At 28.7% G+C, this 25,765-nt stretch overlaps 1 protein-coding gene across 2 annotated transcripts; it reads left to right on the plus strand.

Annotated features, from left to right (window-relative positions):
• The first annotated feature begins 1,928 nt into the window (after positions 1–1,928).
• LOC122533950 (globin-1-like) lies at positions 1,929–23,678 on the plus strand. 2 transcript variants are annotated; one of them, XM_043664142.1, is made up of 4 exons: positions 1,929–2,448; positions 5,260–6,215; positions 20,906–21,137; positions 22,399–23,678. In XM_043664142.1, exons 2-4 carry the CDS (start codon positions 6,064–6,066, stop codon positions 22,567–22,569), a joined length of 555 nt encoding a protein of 184 aa, XP_043520077.1. In that variant the 5' UTR covers positions 1,929–2,448; positions 5,260–6,063; the 3' UTR covers positions 22,570–23,678. The 2 variants fall into 2 exon arrangements, with proteins under 2 accessions (XP_043520077.1, XP_043520078.1); XM_043664143.1 differs by having other exon boundaries at positions 5,330–6,215.
• The last annotated feature ends 2,087 nt before the right edge of the window (positions 23,679–25,765 follow it).

Here is a 25,765-nt window from a genome sequence, read left to right on the forward strand (position 1 = left end):
ATCACGTAATTATAATATCATTTATTTATTATAAATATGAAATACCATTCTAGAAACAAAAAAATCAATTTAAAAAGAAAGTCATTATATAATTATCTTTTATCGCGAACAATAATAATTACGTTCCAATAATTTCGAACATGTTAATACGCAAATCGATGCGACGATATTTCTCTGCGATCGTTAATTATTTACCATACTTTTATACATACACGATTTATTTTTTTTAAAGCTCAGTAATTAATAATCGTATCATATTATGTTTTTAACTTGACAAATTATCACGGAATCGTAAATCTCATCGGCGAACACAATTCTTTTCAATCAATCATTAGTCAAGTTGGATTAATCAAAGAAAAAGGATGAATGCGAATGAAACTGAAGAGCGGGGACATTTTTGTCGTTTCACTCACTTATTTGTACTCTCGAATACAAATATATCAAGGATATCGATCGAGGAACATCAATTCATCGAACGGGATCATAAGGCACGTCACGTTGAGGCCACGCGTCGTCACAAACTGACTGAGAAACAGCCTTTGAAGAAAAGAACGGAAACCTCGCCGCGCGGCTTTCGGTTGAATTAACACAAAGCCAGCTGATTGGTAGGTTGCTCGCGAGCAGAGTATCTTCCGGCCTTTTCAGGGAATCTTCTCATCCTGCGTCTTTAACTAACATAAACACACATCTGTCCGATTTGTTGACTGGATAAGTATGTTAACATTTCTACTGTTTCACTATATTTGCAAACTTGTAAAGAAAATATGCAGAAATAAATAGAATATCGAAAGTGAGTGTTTATTATTGTATATTATTTATTAAGCGAAATTATATTTTAATAGAAATATAGTTTTGTTTACGCTTCATTTATTGAACTGAGTTTACGAAAATATGAAATTACATAAAGATCCGAAGTCTAATAATCATTTGTATGACAATTACAGGCAATTACATTTTAATATACAATAGTCTGGTCATTGCGGTATTTATATATATATATATATATATATATATATATATATATATATAGTTTCATTTTCTTTTATTTTGTGAAACAAAATATTAATTAATTTTATTAAATATTTGCGAGAAGCAGATTTAATGATAGACTTCAATGTTAATGCATTCTCTTAAAAAAAAGAGAATATTTAGTTCACATTAAAGTATTATACAAATAATCTTATAATCAATAATAAAATGCCTACTAAAATATTTATTTGTTAGAGATTTAAGGAAGGTAACATATTATTTATAATACATTGAATAAATATATCAAAAGGCATATGTTGCAAGACGAATGCATTCTTAATTTATTACATGCTTCTCATTCAGTATTAAATTTTCAAACTTTTGGTAATGTTACACAGTCAAAAAATTAAAAAAAATTTTTTTTCTTATTTCGTTTGATAGTGAGATTACATTTAACTTTTTGATTATGTAATTTTGAAACGTAATGCCACTTTTTTTATAACTCATATTCTCAACAGAGTGAATTTTATTTCGTGTAACTTTCATCGTGAATTTCATCAACCTTCACTACTTTGGAAAAGAAAAGACTATTGTCACTTGAATTTACTAGCCTATTTAGCCTGTCTATCGTCAGTTGTCCGGTGTAGCGCGACGGAAACGCTCGGGAGTAAGAAAAACTCGATGAAGAAAAATGCAAAGTTCTCGATTAATTGGTCGTAGGTTGTACCGAGGAAGGTTAATGCGAGATTGCGAAGAGAACGGGCGACGCGGAGAGCAGGGCGAAAGGTGTAGGATGAAGGGCGAAAGGAGAGGAACGAGAGTGATGAGGCTAGGAAAGGACCAGGGACGAGGGAAGAGGAAAGGGGTCTGAAAGGGAAGGCCGAAAAGACAAGGGGGTGAAGGTAGCTGCGCGCATGTGCGTATTCGACCTGAGCACTTGTTACTGATGGCTCAGTCTCGGCTCGTCTGGGCTGAAGGCAACATGGTTGTGTAAATTATCAGTACGTAAGCGATTCAAAGCCCCGGGAGACGTTCTAAAGATAGAAAAGATAAATCGTAGTCATATAGGAAAGATAGGACGTGGGATCACATTAGAAAATCGTAGCACAGATCCTCGCAGGGAGAACTACGTATGAAAGAACGACGAAGAAAGACTTTATCGACAGGAATTGCCTGTACTCGCGAGTAACGCATACAGAGGCACGCGCGAAACGAGAAGAACCTCTTCTGACGAAAGGTCGCGTCGTTGAAAATACTCGCACACAATAACCACATACTCTTTCGCCTCTCTCTTCCTTCGACCGAGATGAGGAAGAAGGAACAGGGTGCAGAAGCAGCACTCCGCTGATCAACGAGCCAGCATCTGCTAAAACCGAGGGGAAATTGTGGCTCGTGGCTTGTAAATCGCGCGAATCGATTCGGTTGACAATTTGAACACGCGTCGGCGATCAGGGAAATCGTGTTTCATCTATCCATCAGGTGTGATTCTTCGATATTTCTATTTTCCCTCTGTTTATTCCTACAGTGTTATCTTAAATCAGAAGCAGGAGGAAATTTGACGGTGGACAATGTTTTTTTTAAAAAGTTCGATAACTAGGATATTTTTGTTTCTTGCAAATCTAATATTTCTATTTTTCTTTTCTTCTGATTTGTTGTTTTATCGTTTCTTTCTGTTTTAATATTATCCCAGGAGAAAATATCTCAGTGTTACACTGATTTAACTCTCTTCATGTCCTTAATATATTATAAAATTTTATCGTAAAAAATTGACCCGAATTAAATATTAAAATTTTAGAAGTGGGATTGTGCATTTAGAGGTGGATATGTGCATTTATAATATTCTCGTAATTGCCAAAAATATTTATACTAAACGTACGTATTAATTTAAAGAATATGAATACTTGGTATAAAGTCACTAACTGTAAAAAGTAATAAATCGTGAAAATGATAATTTAGAACAGAAAAGATGAAAATTCTGCTTTTGAATATTTTTTGTTTTTTGTTTTTCGTTTCCATATGTACACTATTGTCCAAAGGCGTTTAACTACTTATTTATGTTTTACAGGATATAAGTAATTTAATTAGAAAATTACGGATAAAAGAAAATCTGAAATGATTTTATTCATTATAATTATCGTTATATTAAAAGTACAATCTTTGAAAATATGTAAACAATAACAACTGGTGTTTATAATTGTGCAACTGTTTCATCGTTTAAAAAACTCTATGTTTTCGATTTTTAAGTTATTCGATTTCTAAATTGTAAATCGCTTAAAGAATATTCTGTATCGATAAAAAGGAAATCGCTTGTGTATCTGTAGTAATTGTAATACATATAGAATATTGACATTTATACATTTACATTTATGGAAAATTTAAATGCACAAGTTATGCATAGTATGCGGAAATATAAAAAATTTAGAGTAAAATATTTTTTAGAGAAATCACTCTTTATTTTTTAAAGTTTTTTCATAAATATATTAACGCATTTTTGTAGTTTAACATGGAATGTATATACATGTAACTATGAAAGTAATTGTTAACTTTGATTACGGATAATCTCGCAGTTCTACTTCATAATGCCAGGGTCACAACGCGAATGTCTCAAGTTCAATACTTTCTCTTCTACTTATCTTGTCCGCTGTTAATGTATATAGTTTGGTAAAATTTGAGAAAATTCATCTCTTCTATAACTTGAAAAATGAGAACAAGTATATAAATATTTATGAGCACCAGTGTTTGGTTATTCTTTGCATGTATCTCCTTAAATATATAATATACGTATTTAATATTTTTTTCTCGGCATCAAACAGAAGGAAACGATCTTTCATATTTGTTTTTTCGTTTTCAAGTTTCATGGCGTTGCTCTTGTTCCGTTATACATAACCACTTGTTTTGTTTTTGTGATGTTTCGCTTCTTCTTATTTCCATTTGGATCTGGATTCGTTAATACTCGTGTAACGTGTACTCGATTCATCGACCGGATCGATCATTCGCTTTTTTTACGAATTTTTATAGAGTAACTAATATAAAGCAACGCGGCAAATTTGCTTTCAACGATCATTCAAATTTTTGAAAAAAATTGTTTCTTCTCCAATCGTACCTTTTCGTGTAAACAATTCTCTCATTTTCATCTTCGTTACTGCTTCTTTTCCAAGTTTCACATTTTTCCATCGAAGAAGTTTCACTTCAACCACTTATTCATTCCTTTCGTTTTTTCTTCTCCAATTATTTCTCTTCAATTTTACTTCAACAACGAATTTCTTTAGAAGTTTTACGTTTAAATTACAAGTTGTTTCAAACTTCCAAAGTTAATAGCAAAATCATCTTTTTCTATTTTTCCAAATTTTTATTGTGTTTTTTTCTATTATTCATTGATGAATCTAATCTACGTTATTTAAATTTTTGTCAGATTCTAGATAAAACTCATATTTTAGTCTTTCAATTTACGAATTTATTAAAGTCACGGAGAAGTAGTTATTTTTTCTCATCTTTCTTTTATAATTATATTTAATAATCAGATATTATGAATATTGAATATTGAGCGAAATGAATGATATTGACAAAAATTTAATTCTCTAATAGAGCAATATTTATTAAAGAAAATGAATTTTTCAGAAAATCGATGTCGATTAGAAAGTTTCAGGCAAAAAATTATAAATTATTATATTTGAGTATTTAGCAGTGAAAATATTTTTCTTCTTTTTCTCACGTCAAGTCAACAACCTTTAAATTTCTTTCTCTCTCTCTTTCTTTCCACTACGTTTATGACAAAATTAAATATGTACTTATTTTGAAAACTTATAAAAAAGTGACTGAAAAAAATGACCTATGATCTAAAGTGACTTAAAAAGATGACTTATGATCATAGATAGACTTTGAAATAGTGGAATACGGTCTCTGGGAATTTTATGATACAAGTAACGGAAATATTTAAATGTATTTTTTGTGATTCATCTCTTCTTATTTACACTGCATCATAAATGTATAATGATATTAAAATTTATTTTTGTATTTTTCTTTCCATTCTGATCAATTATTCAAGCAACGCAAAATACATTTTACCAAAGATAATTAAAACGCTAGTATTACTACTAATATTATGGAACAACAAACAACTTGTCGAAATCGATGCTATTAGAATGTATATGCTATTGGTCTGCATATGGTCTGCACATTGAACAAATAAAAATATCCGTGGTACTCATGTTATTTCGATACCAATAGAAATTGGAAAGAATTAAGTATGTTTATTTTTTTCTTTTTATAACTTACCACTTTCCCTTCTAGAAATGTCTACCATCTCGTTTCTCCACTATCAATAAGTCATTACCGAAGTCATTAAGCGATTTATTATCAGTGAAATATTTCAACGCAGTTGTTTTCAATGAAGACAAAAGAGGAACTTTATCAACATATATGGTTTGTTATTATTTCGATTTATCGTAAGATTTGGAGAAGATAAATCCTATTGAAGAAGAGAAAAAACAGATTTTCCGCAAATTTCGATGCGTATTTTGACTGAACTTTAAACTGAAAATTATCGAGAACGAGTATTCGACAAAGAGCAAATGGATTTCAACTTTTCATCTACGACGTAGCAGTTCCAATTTCGACGACTACTTTGACGATAACTTTGAATAGGACATCAGTGATGAAACAAAACATTGTTAAACTTTTTGACTATTCGTAAAGTGGTAATCAAGCGGTGAACGAAGAACTAGAAGTGATAACTGCAAGATCTGGAAGGATTCTTCCTTTCTCTTAGGAAGGATATCTTAAATCCTGCTTCGAGACAGGAACCCAGTGAAACGCTTTAACGCGGGTGATTTGATGAAATGATGGGGAAGCAGCTGGTTGCAGTTGCTTGATTAAAGTGCTCGTTCGTTTTTCGGCCGGATTAATTTCCGTGGGGCATCTGTCGATTCATCATCGACGCGAATCAAAGATTAACGGAGCTTGATATAGAGGTGATCCGAAAGCTTGATCCGGACAAATAGTATAATAATTGCTCGCCAAAGCAAGAAAAGGATTAGTGTATTGGTGGTTCTTCTTTATTTCCGGAAAAAAAGGAACACACCATCGTTACTCGACATGGGTTGCGAACTTAGCAAATTGGCAACACCGAATCAACCTACTACAGACCCACGGCTTCCGTTAACAGCGAAACAAAAATTTACAGTTATGGCTAGCTGGAAAGCAGTCTCCAGAAAGTTAGAAACGACTGGTGTCGTTATGCTTCTAAGGTTTGTAATGCACAATATGCATAAATATTAATTTATACATATTAAGTGTAAGAAAATTTTTATTAGAATTATAATTATAAAGAATGTTACTCAAACCGAGAGACAAACAAAACAGACACATAGCTTTGTGCAATTAATAAAATTTTAGAAAAATAGAAAAATAGAGCGATATTGAAATGTATATATGTACATACACACATAGAATTAAAAAGGCAGCTAACAGAATTTACTATGTAAGAGACAAAATATTTTGTTGTTCATAGATGATTTTTTCAAAACTACCAAATATGATTGTAATTAAGTAATGAAAATGATGCTGTCCGTTAATGTCATTAATTCGTCGAAATTAACATTGTAAGCAGTCATACTTAATTTATCATTATCATCTTATTGCAGAATTTAATGTCAAACTAAAGATGTTGTTCATTTTAAAACAAATTAGATATACGTATTAGACGTATATACTTATCAATTATATATAAAATTACATTTATTATCGAGTAACAATAATTTAACATTTCTCCGATTGCACTAGCATTATTACATGATCTTAATAAGAGAGGAGTTGCAAATTATATACGAATTCCTTAAGAGGTGCTCAATAAATTAAATATGAGATTTGATATAAAGTAACTATGATATCAGAAAAAAGACAATCAGTATCCCCTTGAGATTTTATCTGCCTTTTTATCCAATTACAATATCCATGTTAATACACAACAGATAAAAATAACAGTTACGAACAAATTAACATTTCCTCAGAGGGGAATATGTAAAAGACAATGAAATATCATCGGCAGAATTATCGTTCCTGCTACTAACTATCTTTGACGAAAAAAAAAAAATTAATTAAAAAATTATTAATTAAAAAATTATTGAACAGTCAATAATAATTTAGTTATTTCACTCACATATCAGTTTCACTTCAAATTCAGTGTATATTCAGTAAATTTACTAAATTTAAAATTACTAATTGATTTACTAACTAAGATTTACTGCATTCATTTATTTCAACTCTTGCTATTGTATTTATATTCCTACTCACTACTTATTTCATACTATAGTAAAAAGCAGCCAGAGTATCTGGATATTTAATTTATTTATTTATACGGAATAAAAAAATTACAAAAGATGCAAAAATAAAATTAGAAATAGCAAAATTTGGAAAGAAAAGTCAGCGAATATACAAAGTCAATAAGCTAAATTAAATATGAGGAATTAAGAGTAAGAAAATTAATCTTTCATTTAAATTAATACTAACTTAATTTTTATAAAATTAATATTAACCTAACAACTAATATAATAAATAACCAAATTGAACTAGTTTAGTGGACAAGCATGCTATTCTTGAAAGATGTAATAGAAACAAAGTCGAAGGGTTAATTAAGTGTATTGTTTGTGAGCGCTAGTTTCAACATACAAATAAAAATTGTTCTAAATGATTTACTATTATTTAATGTCATCGTTTAATTCGAAACCTTTTAATTTTTTTATTTTTTTGTCGGAATTCTTGCAGCATACTCTTCGTTCGCAATTTTCATTTTCAGCAAAGTGAAGCTTTCCCGCTAAACTTTCTTATTTGATTATTCAACGTCGTTAACCATTTCAATTTCTCTGGGAATTTCATGGCAATCTTAGCTGTGAAAAAATACTTACAAATTTTAATGAATAAAAAGCAGGGTTGTATTTCAGATAGAAAATTTCTTCTTGAATCATAGCTCGAGAAAACGTCGCGGTGCGCCGTATATTTTTCAGAGGTACAACATATCGCACTAACTCGCGTCACGCGCTATTACGCCGTTAGATGAACGTTTAAGCTCTTCAAGGACACCATCAACGTCAAACGCACCCATTTCCAAAGAGTAGATGTTCACTGATTTCCATATCTCGACTTTTTCCTCTATTAGAGATATGTGAAAACCCAAAAATGTCAGATTGATTCGAGTCGGTTCGGGAATTTTTTCGGGAGTGAGATCGAATTCTCGAAAGTATCATGTGATGTATATACACAAGAATTTCCAAGATATTAAAAACACTAATCATGTTCCAGAGCGAATTTTTTAAAACAGAAATTTGTATAAACAATGTGTATATACAAATATAGAGTAAATAGTGCTTCAGTTTCAGCGCATAGCGGTATTTACGTAGGAGAGATCAGAATAAGATGGCCAGTGTTACTTTTTGTTCCCGTTAACAACACTGACCAGTTTCTTGTTTCTTTTTTTTTTCTTTTTATTTTTTGATACACCATCTATGCATATGAGTCGATATTACAATTTAATGCATGTAAGAATTTGACATCTTAAACTAGAATAGAAAAATTAAATTATAAGAATTTGACATCTTAAATTGGAATGGAAATTTAAGTAAAAGTAAATTTTTATAGGCAATTAATTTTGATATTTATACAAGAGCAAAAAATGATGGATTTAAAGAAATTTGATGTTTCAATTTCATTTTGATATTATTTGCCCACGTAATCTATATGGTATTAGATTATAGATGTCTTTGTTATTTTGTAATAACTCATTTGTAATAATTTATAATTTATATATTTTACAGTTTTTCTAAAGTAATTTTACAATTTTACAGATTGCCAAATTGCCTAAGCCTTAAACTAGTAGCATAAATCTGGTTTATTCACATGCCAGTATTGTATTCATTGGATCAATAGAATTATTTTATTCCAGTATGTGAATCAGTTTACTCAATTATTGACCCCTTCATTATTGAGCCAATTTATTCACAAAAAGTAATCAGATAGTTATTTTTTCTTCAACCGCTCAATTTCCTTTAATTATGTATTGTATTATATTGTATCATATTGTATGGTGTATTTTATACTATTTATTAATGTTTCATTAAATACTCCTCGAAAAATATTCTATTACGATTCTTGAGTTGCGTAGATACAGACAAAACGTTTGTACGGGACTTTATTTTATATAAAAATAAATATATAATATGTAGGATTTGAAAACAATTCCAAGGTTAAACCAATTACAATTCAATTGTGTTCAAAAAAGAAATGTGGTTCTCAAAATTTCAGAATTCCCCGATATTTTTGTCACAAAATACTTATGGGAACCCAACCCGAGTATCGTAACAACATATCTACATACATACATCATATAATCCATCAGAGATATTTTATTATACATAAAATATTATTCCGTTCACCATTATCTAAAGAAAGTGAAAAATAAAGTAGAACTTCCGTTACTGGGATTAATAGTTTTCGTATAATATATATCAATTATTATTATTATTAAATGGAACAACGTAAAAAAAATGTATATTTACAAACAACATCACGTATTTAGAACAAAATTTTATGATATTTGAAATTTCAAGTTTCCGCAGAAGTGAAAATGTGAAATGGTTTGGAAACTGTGATTCATCATCAACCTACCTATCATCAACTATAATATCCTACTATTTGTAAATATATACTATAATTCATTAATTTCTTAGTTTCATAGTCTTTATGTGTATGTATTTACATGCTAGTAATTTACGGTTAATGATTTTTCATCATATCAATTTAGAACAAATTTCAAAAACACGGGAATTTTACAATTCATCATAAAAAAAGAAATGATGAAAAAAGAAGTTCGGAACATTCATAATTGCCATTTAATTAACACATTTTTTAAATATCAAAAACTTTTATAGCTGGGCACTGGTACAACAATGATACACATACAACAATCAAAAATTGCACTAACCGATTAAAATCCGACTGTTTTCTTTAAATGAACGTATGAATTGTAGAAAAATAATTGATACAAGAAACTATTCTGCATTAACAAAAATTTCTACATATATGTACATAGACACAACACAGATAATGGAAAGAAAATAAAAAATTTGACCTTTTTCTCTTGAACTATAATTGAACTACTTATTAGAAGTGTATCAAACTCGACAATTTTCTCAAAATTCAATATCTTAAATAGAGAAATACCAAAAGAGTGTACATTTTTTGAGATGTTTATTTACATCACAGACAAATAGACACATTTTTTGGAAACATTCGAACGCATAGTATAGAAATTTCATACATAAAATGAAGAACATAACTGAATCAATAACGATTAAATTTTCTTTTTATTTCCTAACAAAATTATCATATAATAATCCATTCGATTTCATTTTAAAATATAAAGCTTCCTAAGAATCCTAAATTCGTTTTTTTCTTTTTTTTCTAAGATGGTTTTCATGTAGCGGATGCGAATAAGGATATTTTTTTCTTTAAAATTCGTAAAAATTCAAACTTTTCTTACTGTTCTTAAATTTTTTTCATGATTAAAGCCACTCTAGTCATGAAGATTAGAATCTTTTCTTTCATTATTCGATTTTAAAAATTTCTGTCGTTTCACTCTAATATTTAAGATTGAATAAAATAGTGAAAAAATATCGTATAATACAGTAAGTTCTAAGGAATCTCTATAAAGAAACGACTTCAATTTTCAAAATAATGGTGAATTTAATCACAAAAGAAATCACAAATTTTACTAATTTTAGAGAAAAAAAGTCGTTACATAACGTCGAAATTATCGACTCGTTACATAATGTCAAAATTATTTTTGAAGAAAACAAACTGAGAACAATCAAAGTAGTGGCTCTGTGGTTTAAAATGAGATCAAATGGATTGTTATACGATATTTCTTTAAAAAGTTGTAACAATTCAAATCATTGACAACAATTTTTCATTGTTGTTGGTTCAGGAATGTTCTTTATTCTACTCTATATATATTTTATGTTTGTTATATGAAACATTGATACATAAACTTATAGGTATGATTATATTTTATATTTGAATAGAAATTAATATATTTAATATGTTTATACAGAATACAGATTAATTTGTTTGTATTGTAGAGCAATTGAGTAAATATTTTATATTGAGTAAATATTAAATGAGTAAATATTTATAAAACGAACATGTTATATTCATTATCAAACTATACCATCATGTTCATCATATTTGAACTAAAAAAAAGAAAAAATTCGATACATACATAAAAAGATACAAAAGGAAAATCCTCTAATTAATGAAATTATCGATCAATTTTACGAAACAAGACCTTTGATGATAATTCAATCGCACAATCAGCTGCTTCGTCTGCCTCTTCTTTTCCTCGATCGTCGACAGATACCCACCAATTTTTTCTCTGTCAAATGCATGCAGTTCCCCTTTGTCTAGCGCAGTCCCTTCTAATATTCGTGAAAGAACAATAGGTTTCTAGATATTGGCATATAATAACCGAGCGTAATTGACGTATTTACGTAAGTTATGTAGAGAATTCGTTGAGAAAGCGACTATTCATAGATTGTCTCGCAGGTTTCTTGGGATTCGAATGAGAAACGGCTTAAAAAGGTTTCCGTCGGTCTATCAAATAGTCTGTATAACATAAATGTATTGATAAATGAAAGTTGAAAATAGAGATTTCAAATAATGTTAATATGTTGATCGCCATGTTATGTTAGTATCTACGTACTATATGTATGACTATCATCATTGAGTTGTTCGGATGCTGCTGACACTTATTGTCACACATATTGTACATATTATTATGTGTATGCGTCTGACAATCGCAATTTCTTAGAATTCTCCAGAATTCTGTATAATTGATAATGAATTTATAATAAATTTATACTTATAGTTATATTTATCATGAATTAATTATAATTATATGATTTATTATATAGTCATTTTAAATAGATAAATTATTAATTTTTACTTGATCATATCGAACAAAGTGAGTATAATAAATAAGTTAAAATTTGTTTCCTCTGTAGTATGGCTGTACGCCATCTTTTTCTTTCTCTTGCAGTAAACACAGAAAAAATTCTGTCTATATAATTTAAATATGTAGATATATAATAATTTATTAAATAATTTTAAATATATAGATATATTCTAAGACAAAATAATATAAATTATAATAATATTTAGCAAGACCAGGGAATTCCTCGCTGGCGGTCAACCTATTAAAGAAACCGACAGAATTTACGAAATTATATCGTAAATTATGAAATTATTTTATAGATTTCAAGGCGCTCCTTCAATGTTACATGCGGTTCTAAATAATTTTCTACATATGAACAGCGTTATACATCGCTTATAAGAGTAAAATCGATAATTCAGGTAAGGGTTAGACCCCAAATCTCCATTATAACACGTCATCCAATATTTGATTTTACCTGTGTTCGGTATTCCACTCGGTTCTCCTCTTTTAATCGATTTCATTCTTAGAATGAGATTCGCACGCATCACTGATGCGACATTTTAGCCAATTTCATTTCATTTTTTTTTTTTTTTTTAATTGTATCGCATACAATTTCCGTTGGCAATTTAGTTTTTGATCAAATACTCGAAACTTTAATTAGCCGAACAATAGACGACAAACGATTAAAATGTTTCAATTGAACAGTATATACGAAAAGATAGAACAGAATCATTGATTATATTTATATGAAAATAGTGAATTATTTTACAATTGCAAGCTATATAAATAGTATCGCTCACTGAGGGGTCATATTTCATTAATGAAGTAATCTCTTTTCTTTCATTGATCTTAAAACATAGAAAATATAACATTTGCTTAAAAGTTATAAATTAATAAACTGAATGCATAAATTTTGCACTCTATGTTTCAAAATCAAAATACAACGTGAACAATGATCATCGATTCTTTGGTAATTCAAAGTAATTAATCGATAATTGTGTTTAATATATATATATATATATATATGAACACATAACAGAATATACATATGTATATATATAATACATATATAATCGAATACAATCGAATACATAGCCGAATATAATCGTTATTACGAATATATTTTCAGTTATGGTTGTATGAAACGATTATGCTTATAACTGTAATTTGTTTGATATCTTGATCAATTTGCAATTTCATTCAGTATTTTATCGTTATGTTTTATTTTATTGGAATGAAAATTTGCAATGAATTTCTTTATTTTCTCTTTATCTTTTTAAGCGATGAAAAATCGAATAATAGAAGATGAACGTGTTACCACCGTGAATCTGTAAATATTGTGTACCATCGATAAACTGGTACTTTTAGCTCCAGTTAACCAGTAATCAACGACAATGATTCCATTATTCTCTGCCCTCTCGTTTACTTGCTACTCTTTTAGTTTAGTTTTAGTTTAGTTTAGTTTTTAGTGCATTCATCTCTTTCACTCTCTTTATTTTTTATCTATCCACTTGTTATTGAATTATGAGATTCCTGATATTGATGCACTCTCCGCGTAACTAGAGCGTACAGGATATGACTACAAAGGGCCTGAAATAATTTATCGTGGATCGAAGAGAAAACCGTACAGATTCGACCCTTCCTGAATCTATAACCAACCACGGAGCAAAGCATTCAAAGTGCAGAAAATTTCACTGAAAAGCATCGTTCTTTCTATTTTCTCTATGTACATATTACGCATTACGTACTAAGATTTTGAAGATATACTCAGGAAAATACAGTCGACGATGGATTTCCATTAAACGAAATGAAATAAAATGTTTTAAATGTTGATAATGCATCAAGGTTCACAACAAACGTTAAGTTAATTCTTTTATTTTTCCTTTGACAAATATACATACATATAATGTACGTAATATAAGTACATTTATATAATATAAGTACATATCTATTGTAAATGTATTCATTCAGGAATGAAAATTTAATACATTATATATAACATATATTATATATAATATATAACATTTAATACATTATGTATAACATATATTATATATATTATATATAACAGTTTTCTTTTGCCAATAAGCTTTACAATTTAAACGTAAAACATTTAAAAGTAAAATTTTTATTTAAAAATATTTCTAAAATTACTTTTTACATACTTACAGATGAAATTATCTTTTAAATCAACCATGATCTCCATATCTTCAAACCATATTCAATACAACATCATGCTAGTTATGATTAAACTAAAAATGATTAAATAATATTTAAAAGAATTCTAGAAAGCTTGAGAATATGATACAAATACATATTAAATAAATTGAATTGAAATTTATCCTCTTTTTTTGTTGTGTGTTTAAATTACGATATACAGAGCGTTATGTAACTGGCGATATAAACAAAACCGTTTTATATAAACAAAAAGTAATTGTTACTTTGCTTAATAAAGAAAAATAAAATTTTTTCAGTTAATATTTCATTTTTGAGAAAATTAAGTTTGAAAATTTTTCATTTATATTTTTGAATTTGATTAATTCCAAACTGATCTGAAAAATTTATCAAGAACATATGTCCTAAATCTTAACTATAAAAAGTTTATTTTCTTAGAAGCGAAATCTTAAATAAAAAAGATTTCGTTCTATATTTTTCATTTATTTTCGTACATAAAATAATATTTTATCGATTATTCATTCTTATCTAATCTGAAATTAATCAAATTCAAATATTTGATAAATTTTCCCGAAAACAAAATTTTAAGTATGTTATTTTTACCTATACTATAGAATTATTCTTTGCCTGGTGATACTATCAGTTACATAAAACCTTGTATAATAAATATAGTAGAACTCCGTTTATTTGGACTTCATTTATTTGGACAAAATTCAAGTCACTATCTGATTAAATGATCTCTTGATGGATAAATCCGTTTATTTAAACTTAAACTTCTATTACATGAACAAAAAATGAGGAGACTCCTATCATTATATGAACAATTATAAGTATAGATTGCATTCTACTGCAAATAAACTATTATGTAATATACACACAGGTATACATATCTATCATTTAAAAAATCATTTTTATCGAAAGTTTTCAATTTATTTATCGATACAATTTATTTCTCTATTTTTTTTATTTGGAAGAATTTTTTGCTTTCTTTTTATTCCCTTCTTTCTTCTTAGCTGTTCTATCAATCATGTTATTCGGGTCTTTTCCCATAATTCTAGTTATTAGAATTATGTATACGAAAGACGTTACGCTTCTTATCTACGTAAAATAATTTATTATTCTATTTTTGAATAATAACAATGGCTCGCCCGTTTTTTATGTTGGCAAGAAGTTTTAACGTTTACCATGCTTTATCTTGGCTATTGTGACGCGATAGTTTATTGTTTTCTTTACCGGGCGCTGACCCGCGTGTTATGTTTAATCCTCTAAAAACGGTAGCATCGATCATCCTATCGATGTTTAATAATTTCATTGTTTTTAGAGGAATTACGTAAGAGCAATCAAAGTGATTAGCATCGCGATTCAAAGTAATTAGCCTGTATACGCCATCACTTTTCTGACAGTCGTCAGCCTTATAGTCAGTCTGTCTGCTATACCGCCATATTTCGAATATTATTGTTATTTTTACTATCATGTAAAATAGTCATTAAGAATTAATCAGTTAGTCAATTATAATTTCGTACGACGTCCGATCCACGCGAATTTATCACTCATAAAATATGCAGTCCACTTGTCGCGGTCTCCAGTCTTATATCGGAATCCGTATTAATCTTTTATAATATTTTACCAGACGGTCGCTATCTACCTCAATTACAAACGCGTGAATCTGATCATTACATACTCGCTTCATGTGCCTAAACACATACGCGTATTTAGCACATAGAATATATCGTGTTCGTGTATTCACGAAAGAGACATCATATCGTTTATGTTCATAAATAGATGAACTTATCTACAGTAAAATATATGTAAGTACTCGATAAAAATTTTCGACATTGACTTATTATTCGTAAACGAAACTTTGAGTGGAAAAATGTTGCTGTCTTTATTTTCAATTTATTCTTTTACGTGGACTTTCTCTTCATCAGGTTTTATCATTATGCCCTCTGAACAGAAACAGACTGTACACTCGGACAAATGTAATATAGAAGTGGTAAGCAAAGTTACTGTTATGCAACTGGTATCCGGAAAATAAATTGTTATTGGAACGTGTAATTAAATTCCTTGTAAGGCCACAGCGGAATTTTTTACTCTTTATCTCTGTTATATCGATTACAGTTTTATGACGGTTTTCGAACGAAATATTTGCAAAACATCAAATGTAACAAATGTAACAAATAACGATTAGCAACAAATAAATGATACGCAGCTACATTTATTTTTTCCTTTTTTTGTTTTTCATTGTTTACGAACGCTGAAGGATTGAAAGTTGCGACGTGAAACGTAGGCGACCGTTGTTTTTCTGCTTCTATCCCTGTTAACGGACAATGGACTTCCTCGTATTGGCATTTTCAGACTATTCACGTGACCAAGTGCAGAAATAGTGCGCTCATGCGATTCTAGACGAGTCGACGTGAAAATGAGTCTATCCCGTTTCTTCATTTTTTCCCATTCTCCCTGCTATTTTTCGTCCGCTTTCAAATTGGGCATTCCTTCTTTTCCTCTTTTAATTTTGTTAATCTTTATCCCCCATCTCTTTCATCCTGCACTTGCTTCTATTATCTCCATCGCGAGTATTTGTTAATAAGCTTTTTTATTTTCTTTTAACCAATTTTTTCACTCCTCCCTGTCTGATTCCATTCCTCCCTTCCTTTCCCATTCATAGTTGATTCGTTTTTCTTTCTCTTACTTTATCAATTTTCAACAATCACGAATCTTGTAATCAACAGTCACGAAGCTTGAATCACGAAGCTTTTAATAATAAGGAAATAGAAGGAAGTATTTTTAATGCATGCTAGATTTATTTATAAATCATAGTAAATCAAAGATAGTCTTCTAACATTTCTTTTTCCACAAAAACAAGCATTTCAAAGCTGCAAAATGTATTTTGCATGAAAACGCAAAAATTTAGTTTTAAATATATTTAAGTGTATCAGGCAATTCAATTTATTTAATTAATATGCTAGAAAAAAATAATTAAATTGAAAAAGCTATAATTTACACGTTTTTATCTTGGAAATAATAAATATCGCACCTACGGACGAAATCTCCATTCCTTTCCGCGATTGATACTACCGCAGTCGCTTGATACGATCCATTCTCTTTAACAGCAGTGCATGCTCTACTTTCTCTGTTGGTCGGCCAAAAAAAAAGTGTCGCGTCAAGAATTTATTGTTGTTACTTACAAAGGCTATTCAAACATTTGGGGAATGTTTTATATAACCACCAGAAGCGACGAATGACGTTGACAACCGTTATAAGTTACAGATTGATAACTTTTATAATTTACAGTTAGTGTTGGTCACTGATGATATTTAAACGTTTATAACACAAATAGAAACACAAATTTTTTTTATCATTTACGTGCACGTTATATTGACGCCTGTTCGAGCATCTAGAGGTAGATCTATTTCTCTTCATTCTAATTTAATAATTTATTTTGTAAATTTGCAATTAAATTTGCTCCGTATTATTTCATTTTTTAACATTGTGGCATACATACAAGCTAACGTTTTGTTTATTAATTTTTTTGTTCAACACTCTCAAAGTGATATGAAAAAATTTCAAGAGGTCATTAAATTCACATTTGAGCTAAACTTCAAGGAATTCTCCTAACATCTTCTAAGACTATACATCTATACTATATGCAGAGTAATTTGATGGATCGATTATGGAACGTCAAAGTCAATATGTAATTACCTCTCAAGAGCTATTCATGCCTCGAGGGTCTTATCTAAGTTCCTTACTATCGATTGTATTCATTCAAGACATATCAGACACGTGTGCAATGTATGATAGCTATAGAAATATATTATGAAATTATCATCGTTATATTGCAATTATAATATGCAAAAAAAGAGATTTGTAAACAACTATATATAAATATAGACACATGCATTATTATATTTATTCCTTATTTATTGATAATTAACAAATAACGAAATACTTCGACACCAATGTTCACAATATCACATTTACATACGTTTGCCACAACTAAATCCTTAAGCTTGTTGTTCAAGATTTTCACAGACTTAACGAGCTGTTAGGGAGTTGAAACTAAAGATTTTAGTCTCTCAAGGTCCTAAGCTCTAAGCCAATTTGATGATTTCGCCGTGTTGGTTCTTTCGTCTGTTTGCCGTGACTCTTAAGAATTTAAGAAAACGAAGCACAACATGCTGGCAAGACAAGTTTGTGGCCGCACAGCGACTAATTAAATGTGGAAACAAAATGGAACAACCGAGGGAAATACAAATAAGACGAAAAGCTTTTTTAAAAATGCTATGTAACAATGATGTGGCGACCGTTTCTTGGATATTTATTCTTTCATTATTAAATGTAATTGCATTTAAGAAAATAATCTTTATTCATTTAAAATCTTTTCGTGAAATCTGGTGAAATCGAAATGTTCGTTTCATAAAAGTAAAATAAATGCAGTAGAATCTCGATTATTTTGACACTAATTATCTGAATATCAGTTATTCGAACATTCCAAACAGAACTTAGATAGGCAGTAATTAATAACTGTGAAAGTAAATATGCAATTTAGCAGTTTAGAAAGATTGGGAAAACAAAGATAATTAAAATATATATATATATATATATATATATATAATATATACATATATCATGTAATGAATTATATTCTTTCATATTTATGATTATAATAATGAAAATGATAATAAAAAATAATAAAACTCATTTCATATATCCAAAATATGAAGCGTTCGACTATTCAAAAAATTCGATTATTCGATCATTCTGAACAGAATTAATTTGAATAATCGAGGTTCTATTATCTTATTATAATTTAAAGAATTTGCAAATCATATTTTTTATTGTTTTGCATACAGTGATGAGGAAAATTGAGTAGGTATATGGATTTTTAACATTAATAGTCTTTGTCTTAATAGTGTTTGTATGTAGAATATAAAAAAAATAAAAAATTTGTAGGACGTTTTGGTTTTCCAAAAAAAATTCTATACTCTTGTTACCATCAATTCTAGTAAATATAAATTATTTTCATGGAGTCAGTTTTGCACCACAATTAATTTAAATGAAAAATTGTCGATACTTCAAACTTTTATAACTTTGTTAAAAAGAATCATACAATATATATCTGTTGTCATTTAATCTCAAAACTTTTGTTTTCTCTGCCCCGAATTCGTGTCTTTTCCAAGATTTTTAATGTTATATAGCAAATAGAAAAGTATTTTTTTCTTAAAAAAAGAAAAATAGAAATTGTTCAAATTTTATTTATGACTAAATCCATTGTGGTCTTAAAGATTAAAGTTTCCCATAACGTCTTAAAATTTGCTGTACGATTCTTTTTCATCACTTTATTGAAATTTGCATTAGAATTAAATAACAAAAATTCAAAAAATTCCAACATTTCGTCATTTAATCTTAATGTTCAATCAAATTTAATAGTAATATGAAGCGTTCAATAAAAAAATTGCAGAAAAAGTCATGTAATAAGTTTTAAGGGATCCATTACAAAGAGACAAGTTTCAAAATCATACAGTAAGTTTTACGAGATTGTTGAAAATTTCAATTTTCAGAAATGGTGACATCAAGTTACGAAATTACCGATGTTTGAATTTTTACAATTCTTGAGAATAAAAGTATTTTTACTTTTTCACTGGTTACATGATGTAAAAATATCTTTGGAAAAAACGAACTTGAAACAATCAAAATAAAAACTTTACGCTTTAAAATGATACTGAAAGATTCTTGTATGATTATCTTTTATGAAGTTATAACAACTCAAAGTATTGACAATTTTTCATTATATCTTATGCTTCTTACTGTACGTATAAAAAATAAAATGATCGTAATGATAAACGAGTGATCAGAAAAATAAATGAAATTCATACATTCTTTTTATATAGATACTCTATAAATTTGTATAATATTAAGATTAACGTTAAATTATGTTTTTGCCATAAATTTCTATTTTTATCACAGATAGTTACTATGAACTCAAGAGGATGTAGGAAAGAAATTTCAATCTTTTACGAAACCCACTGCAACTATTGTTGCAAGCCAAGTTTCGGAAAGTTTTTGAGAAAGTACAGGATATATCGTAAAAGCTTCTATCGCCTAAAGGTCAAATTCAAGATTTACGACGCGTTCAAAGAATTCAAAGAGTATTTCAAGAAGAACAAAGTATTTTTCCTTGTCGTTGATAAACAATTGAAATACGGTTTTAAAAATACATATCGATTAACGAGATAAAAAAAAAAGAAATTAAAATGTAATTATTAACACGATTATCAGTGAGTATCAGGGACTCGTGGCAAGACAATGCCAACTTTGAACACTTTTTCTTTTTTATAGTGGCTTAAAGTATCCTTTAACAATTAACAATGAATTAGTCGAAGTATTTTGTTGTTTATTGACTCCATTTTTTGAAAAATAAAACTTTCAATAGTTCTTCTTTTTAGAAATATAATTAAAATGTTAACAGATTGTGATCATATTGCAAATTTTTCCTAATATTCTAATATTCATCTCATCATGATTTTAAAATTGTATTGTACAGACATATTTTTTTTCGCATGTTTAAAAATATATTTTTGAACATTAATGAAATACAGGAAACGAAATAAAAAGTGCTTAATTATGCGTTGATATATCTTATTTGAATGTGTTATACAACTTTTCGCATATATTTCCATATGCAATGGTTTTGACTTTAAAATAATTACTCAAATTTACGGCAAAGAAAATAGAAGATTAAAAGATTAAGTTTTGTTATGAGTTTTTTCTCATTAATTACAGGTTGTTCGAAGAAAATGAAGAACTGGTCCAAATGTTTTCACGATTTCTGGACTTGAAATCAAAAGAAGAACGTTTCGATATGGAAGAATTGGGGAAACACGCGGAGAAAGTAATGACTGCCCTAGACGAAAGTATCAGAGGACTTGACAATATGGATGATTTCCTGAGCTGTCTTCATCAAGTCGGAGCTACGCATACAAAAATTCCTGACTTTAATCCACAATATTTTTGGGTAAGCTCGTAAAAAGAAATTTTTTCGATTTATTGTAGTTCTAAAATTCTATTATAATTATATTTATCGTAATCTCAATATTATCATTATCCAAAAATAATATCAACATATTAATATAAAATAAATTGCCTAGTTAATACATTATTATTTAATTTATATACTAAAGTTTCGTCATGTGAACAATGGTTGTTGATCATTTGTTCAAAATTATCATAGCTTGATAAAGCTACATGGTTAGATTTATAATTTCAATATAATCTTCTAATCTCAAGATTTTATCTGATATTGAATCAATCAAAAGTATCACCTGATTTTTTTATCTCCCTATCTTTCTTCTTGTACAACAATTTTCCATTAACAATAATACAAAAGATTTTCTGATTTCCGTTTACTGGTTTTCCCGTGTTTCAAATGTCGTCCTTACCATAGTCGACACTCTACCCTAACATTGCTGTAGACTGTAGACTATTTCGGAGGGGTAAGAATGCATTCTGTCGTGTCGTCGCCGTTGAAAGTAAGAGATACCTTGTTTCACTGAAACAAAGCCGGAAAAATGCATGCTATGCATGTTTCTTGCATATTCACGTTGGAGAGTGTAATATGTACATCATATGTGGTAACTCATCTTTATCGTCAAATATTTCATGAATATATTACACACGTAATGAATACAGCTAAATACGAAGGTGTATCTAATTAAAAAATTCTAATAAAACTTCTACCTAACATTTTACATGAGTTTATTAGAAATATGATTGTTATATGCAGATTTTTATGCAGATTCATATTTTCATTTTAAGAATATAATTGAGAAAATGAAACTTATACATATAAAATTATTTTTTATTTTATAGCAATATTTATTGTATTTATAGCACTACAAAATATCATAGCAAGTATACTTTGGATATTTTATGTATTTATTTTTATGTTACGCGCGTTTTGTGGAATTTTACATCTTAAAATTTGTTATAAATGTGCAAAGTTCCGCAGTCTAACTATTATAATTTGTCTAATTGTTTTCTCATGAATATTAACTCGATCAACACATGGTTAATCAACACATGGAAATATAACAATCTTTTTCTTCTAGCTTATCGAATTATTAAATTATTCGATTATCGAAATAAATGAATATTGTCTAAGCAAATATTGTCTAGTTATGTTGCTTATATGCCAAGTAAAATAACGTAGATAACAATTTTATTTATTTTTTAATTATACATACCTATTTGATATTTCAAATGAATTTTATTTTCAGAAAATTGAGCAGCCATTCTTAGAAGCAGTGAAGCGAACTTTAGAAGATCGATACTCGGAGAACGTGGAGAGTACTTACAAAGTGACGATTAAGTTCATCATCGAAACATTAATCGATGGATTCGACAAGGCTCAGAACGATAAAGCACAAAGTGGCACTGCTAAATCCTAGTCGTTTTAGTCTCATCATTAAAAAGGAACTAAAATGATTTTCGCTGATTGCTGTCTATCAGGGATTGTAATTTCCGAGAAAAAATTCGAGAAGAGATTGAAAAGTAATTAGATCGATACCAAAGAACGAATAAATCACACGATCACACGATCGTTTGTTTATTCCAAAGTACAGCTCCGTTTTTCCGGATTCTCTGATCTGCGATGTATGATCGGTATGATAGAGCGCATTCGACAGAAACGAAACAGATAAGTTTCTGTGTTACTTTTTTTACAAAGGCACAAATGAATGAATGTCCTATAGGTTGTGGTTAGGTTTGAAATCCTTTTCCTTCGAGCAGGTCTCGGTCATGGAAAATGCATAATTCGTGTGAAATCACTATGATTATCGTATCACTTACGCCCTTGCACAGTTGTTTCGTGCTGTGAGCAAAAGCGACGAAGCGAACCACCACGTTCACTCTCTTGACGGCCAAAGAAAATAAGTAACGCGTTCTCATTTAACATTTTATTAATTTGTAGTTCACAGAGAAAAAAATCTTTTCTGTTTAATTATTTCGATCGTTCGAACACAATCTCATAGTCTCCTCTCCCGATAATTCATATGTGTAAATGTACGTAACCTGAACGTATAGGTTACTCTGAAAGTTAAAGGGTGGCATCGTTCAGGAGGCTGTAAAAGGGAGCAAAGTTAACAAAAATAGCATTACGTTATTATTCGATAGCCTCCCGCTTCGGTGCGCTATCGATTATAGAATTTGAACCATATAAATATAGTATATATGTATTATGAATTATTTCTAACGGAATTGACTGCCAGCAATTATTACCAATTATTTGCCAATTATTTTTATTCAAGTTCATATTCTGCAAAATATTCAATTCAAACACAGAAATCTGAAGCTTTCTAACTTGTTCAAGTTAAAAACTAATGCAAGCAAAAATGCTACTATTTATAATTTGTTTTTATTATTTTTGTTCATTTTTTATGTACAATATGAATATTCTACGAATCACTCGACAGATACAAGACAATATCTTTATACAAGAATTGTCCTGCTTAGATTTTAAATGAATTTAAATATTTTATATTTTATATTTTACACTCTACACTTTATATTTTGTACTTAATATTTATTATATTTTTAATTACATTTTATATTTTATATTTAATAGATATAAAAATTATTTTTGAATTAAATACAGAATAATAAATATAATATAATTTTTAAAAATTGACAAAAATACACACATACACACGCTATTAATTCTTCGCTTCTTATTGCTATTGTGTTAATTGTGAAGAAAATAGAAATACTTTTGTAATTGACTTACAAAAAATAAACTATATAGTTTTCTGTTTCAAGAAGCAGATTAATAGATAGTATATTACCAAAATATTCGGAACTATGATAACGATTAGCAGAATAAGAATATATAAAGGCAAGATTAAAAATGAAGAATTAAAATTTATCAAAGAACAAATCTTTTAGTGCAAAAATATTTTATAATCATTAAATAAATATGATAAAATAGCATAACATTAATGAACTTTGATAAACTCGATGTATCACACAACATATTAGGGCAAATGCCAATTTCAATCATTTTTATAGAAACTGATATAAAAAAGTTGTATACGGGCAATATGTCTTTCTTAAAGATCTGCATTTCATATTTCTTCGTCTTTATTGTTTCTTTTTATTAAACTTAGTTTATTTTCCATAGTTATTTCGTACTCAGCTCAAAAATTCATTGAAAAAGTTTATAATGGTCTGTATTTGAGTACTTTAGGAATAATTTAAATACTATATTTCATTTAAATAAAGAAAGAACCATTACGTACTGTATTCGTGTTTGAAATGAAAGTGATAAGACTAACATGTACATATGTATGTACACGTACGTATACGCACATGACTACGTACGTATACATAGCTAACTCAACGCATCTGGAACGATTTCACGTACACTTCTGGCTCTCAATAGACACTCGATAATTGATACCAGAATAATGGTTACCTTGAATCAATCCAAGTTGACTATTGCTTTTATTCACGAGTATCTTTGATTACATAACGTAGAACACAATTCTATCATTCGTGATAGAAAATACTTTTCATTGAAATCACAAGAGTATTTGAAATTATATCAGTTAGTATCGGTTAAATTTAATGTGAGAAACATATAACATAGAACATAAGAAATTCCTCTAAATTCCTTTAAATTTAACATCAAATTTTAACATTAAATTTTACTTTCATTTATAATTGAATCAACACTGTGTATTAAAAAAGAAAGAAACGCGAAGGTAACCGTAAAAATAAATTTGATAATTGATACAGATAGAAAAGTAAAATTTTACCGATTCTATTATTTCCTATGAATTCTTCATTTCTATTTTTCTTTACGTGAAAATAAACTGATGCAAACTTGAAAATCCGAATTATAGTAAAATAGAAAAAAATTTTGACATTTGTTTTAGAGTGTATGATATATGAAAATACAAATAACTGTTGTTAATTCGTATGTCACGAAGCGTTTCAAAGTCACCTCGTTACAAGGGAGCAATACATATTGGAAAGCGCTAGAACGCATAACAAAAAAATCGATAACCTGTATTCTCTCAAAGTACAGAATTCATTAAGCGTTTATAAACGTAATAAGATGCAACAGTACATGTACGAACAAGTAATTATTAATAAGTAATATGATTGAAATTCGAATGTTGGAATTGGATAAATGAACTAGGAAGAAATCAGTCGAATAGATTCGCACGAATCGTCAATAAATTGCTGTTGGAATGGACCAATCTTTTCAGATTAGTTATACTATCGAAAAAAATAAATATAGTTACTCATGAAAAATATTCTAATATTTGCAATCGGAAATTTTGGCAAATAAATAACGCACTTTACACTTTTAGTCATTACAGTTTCCAAACCTTCCAATTATTATTATTCCAGTTATTATTTTCACTATTTTACAAGTTTACAATTGTCTTTCAAAATATGTAACTAAGATTTGAGAATCTATCTATATATCTATCTATGTCTGTTTATTTATTATATCTATATATTTGTATCTATTTCATTTTTTCCTTATTTATTTCCATATTAATGATTTTAGATAGAATAAATCTATATTTTTGTTATTTTATGGCATTTTGTTATCTCTATCGATGATTTGTAGCTGCT

The sequence above is a fragment of the Frieseomelitta varia genome, unplaced genomic scaffold (assembly GCF_011392965.1).
Source record: "Frieseomelitta varia isolate USP_RPSP 00005682 unplaced genomic scaffold, Fvar_1.2 scaffold_563, whole genome shotgun sequence".
NCBI classification, from domain to species: Eukaryota; Metazoa; Arthropoda; class Insecta; order Hymenoptera; family Apidae; genus Frieseomelitta; species Frieseomelitta varia.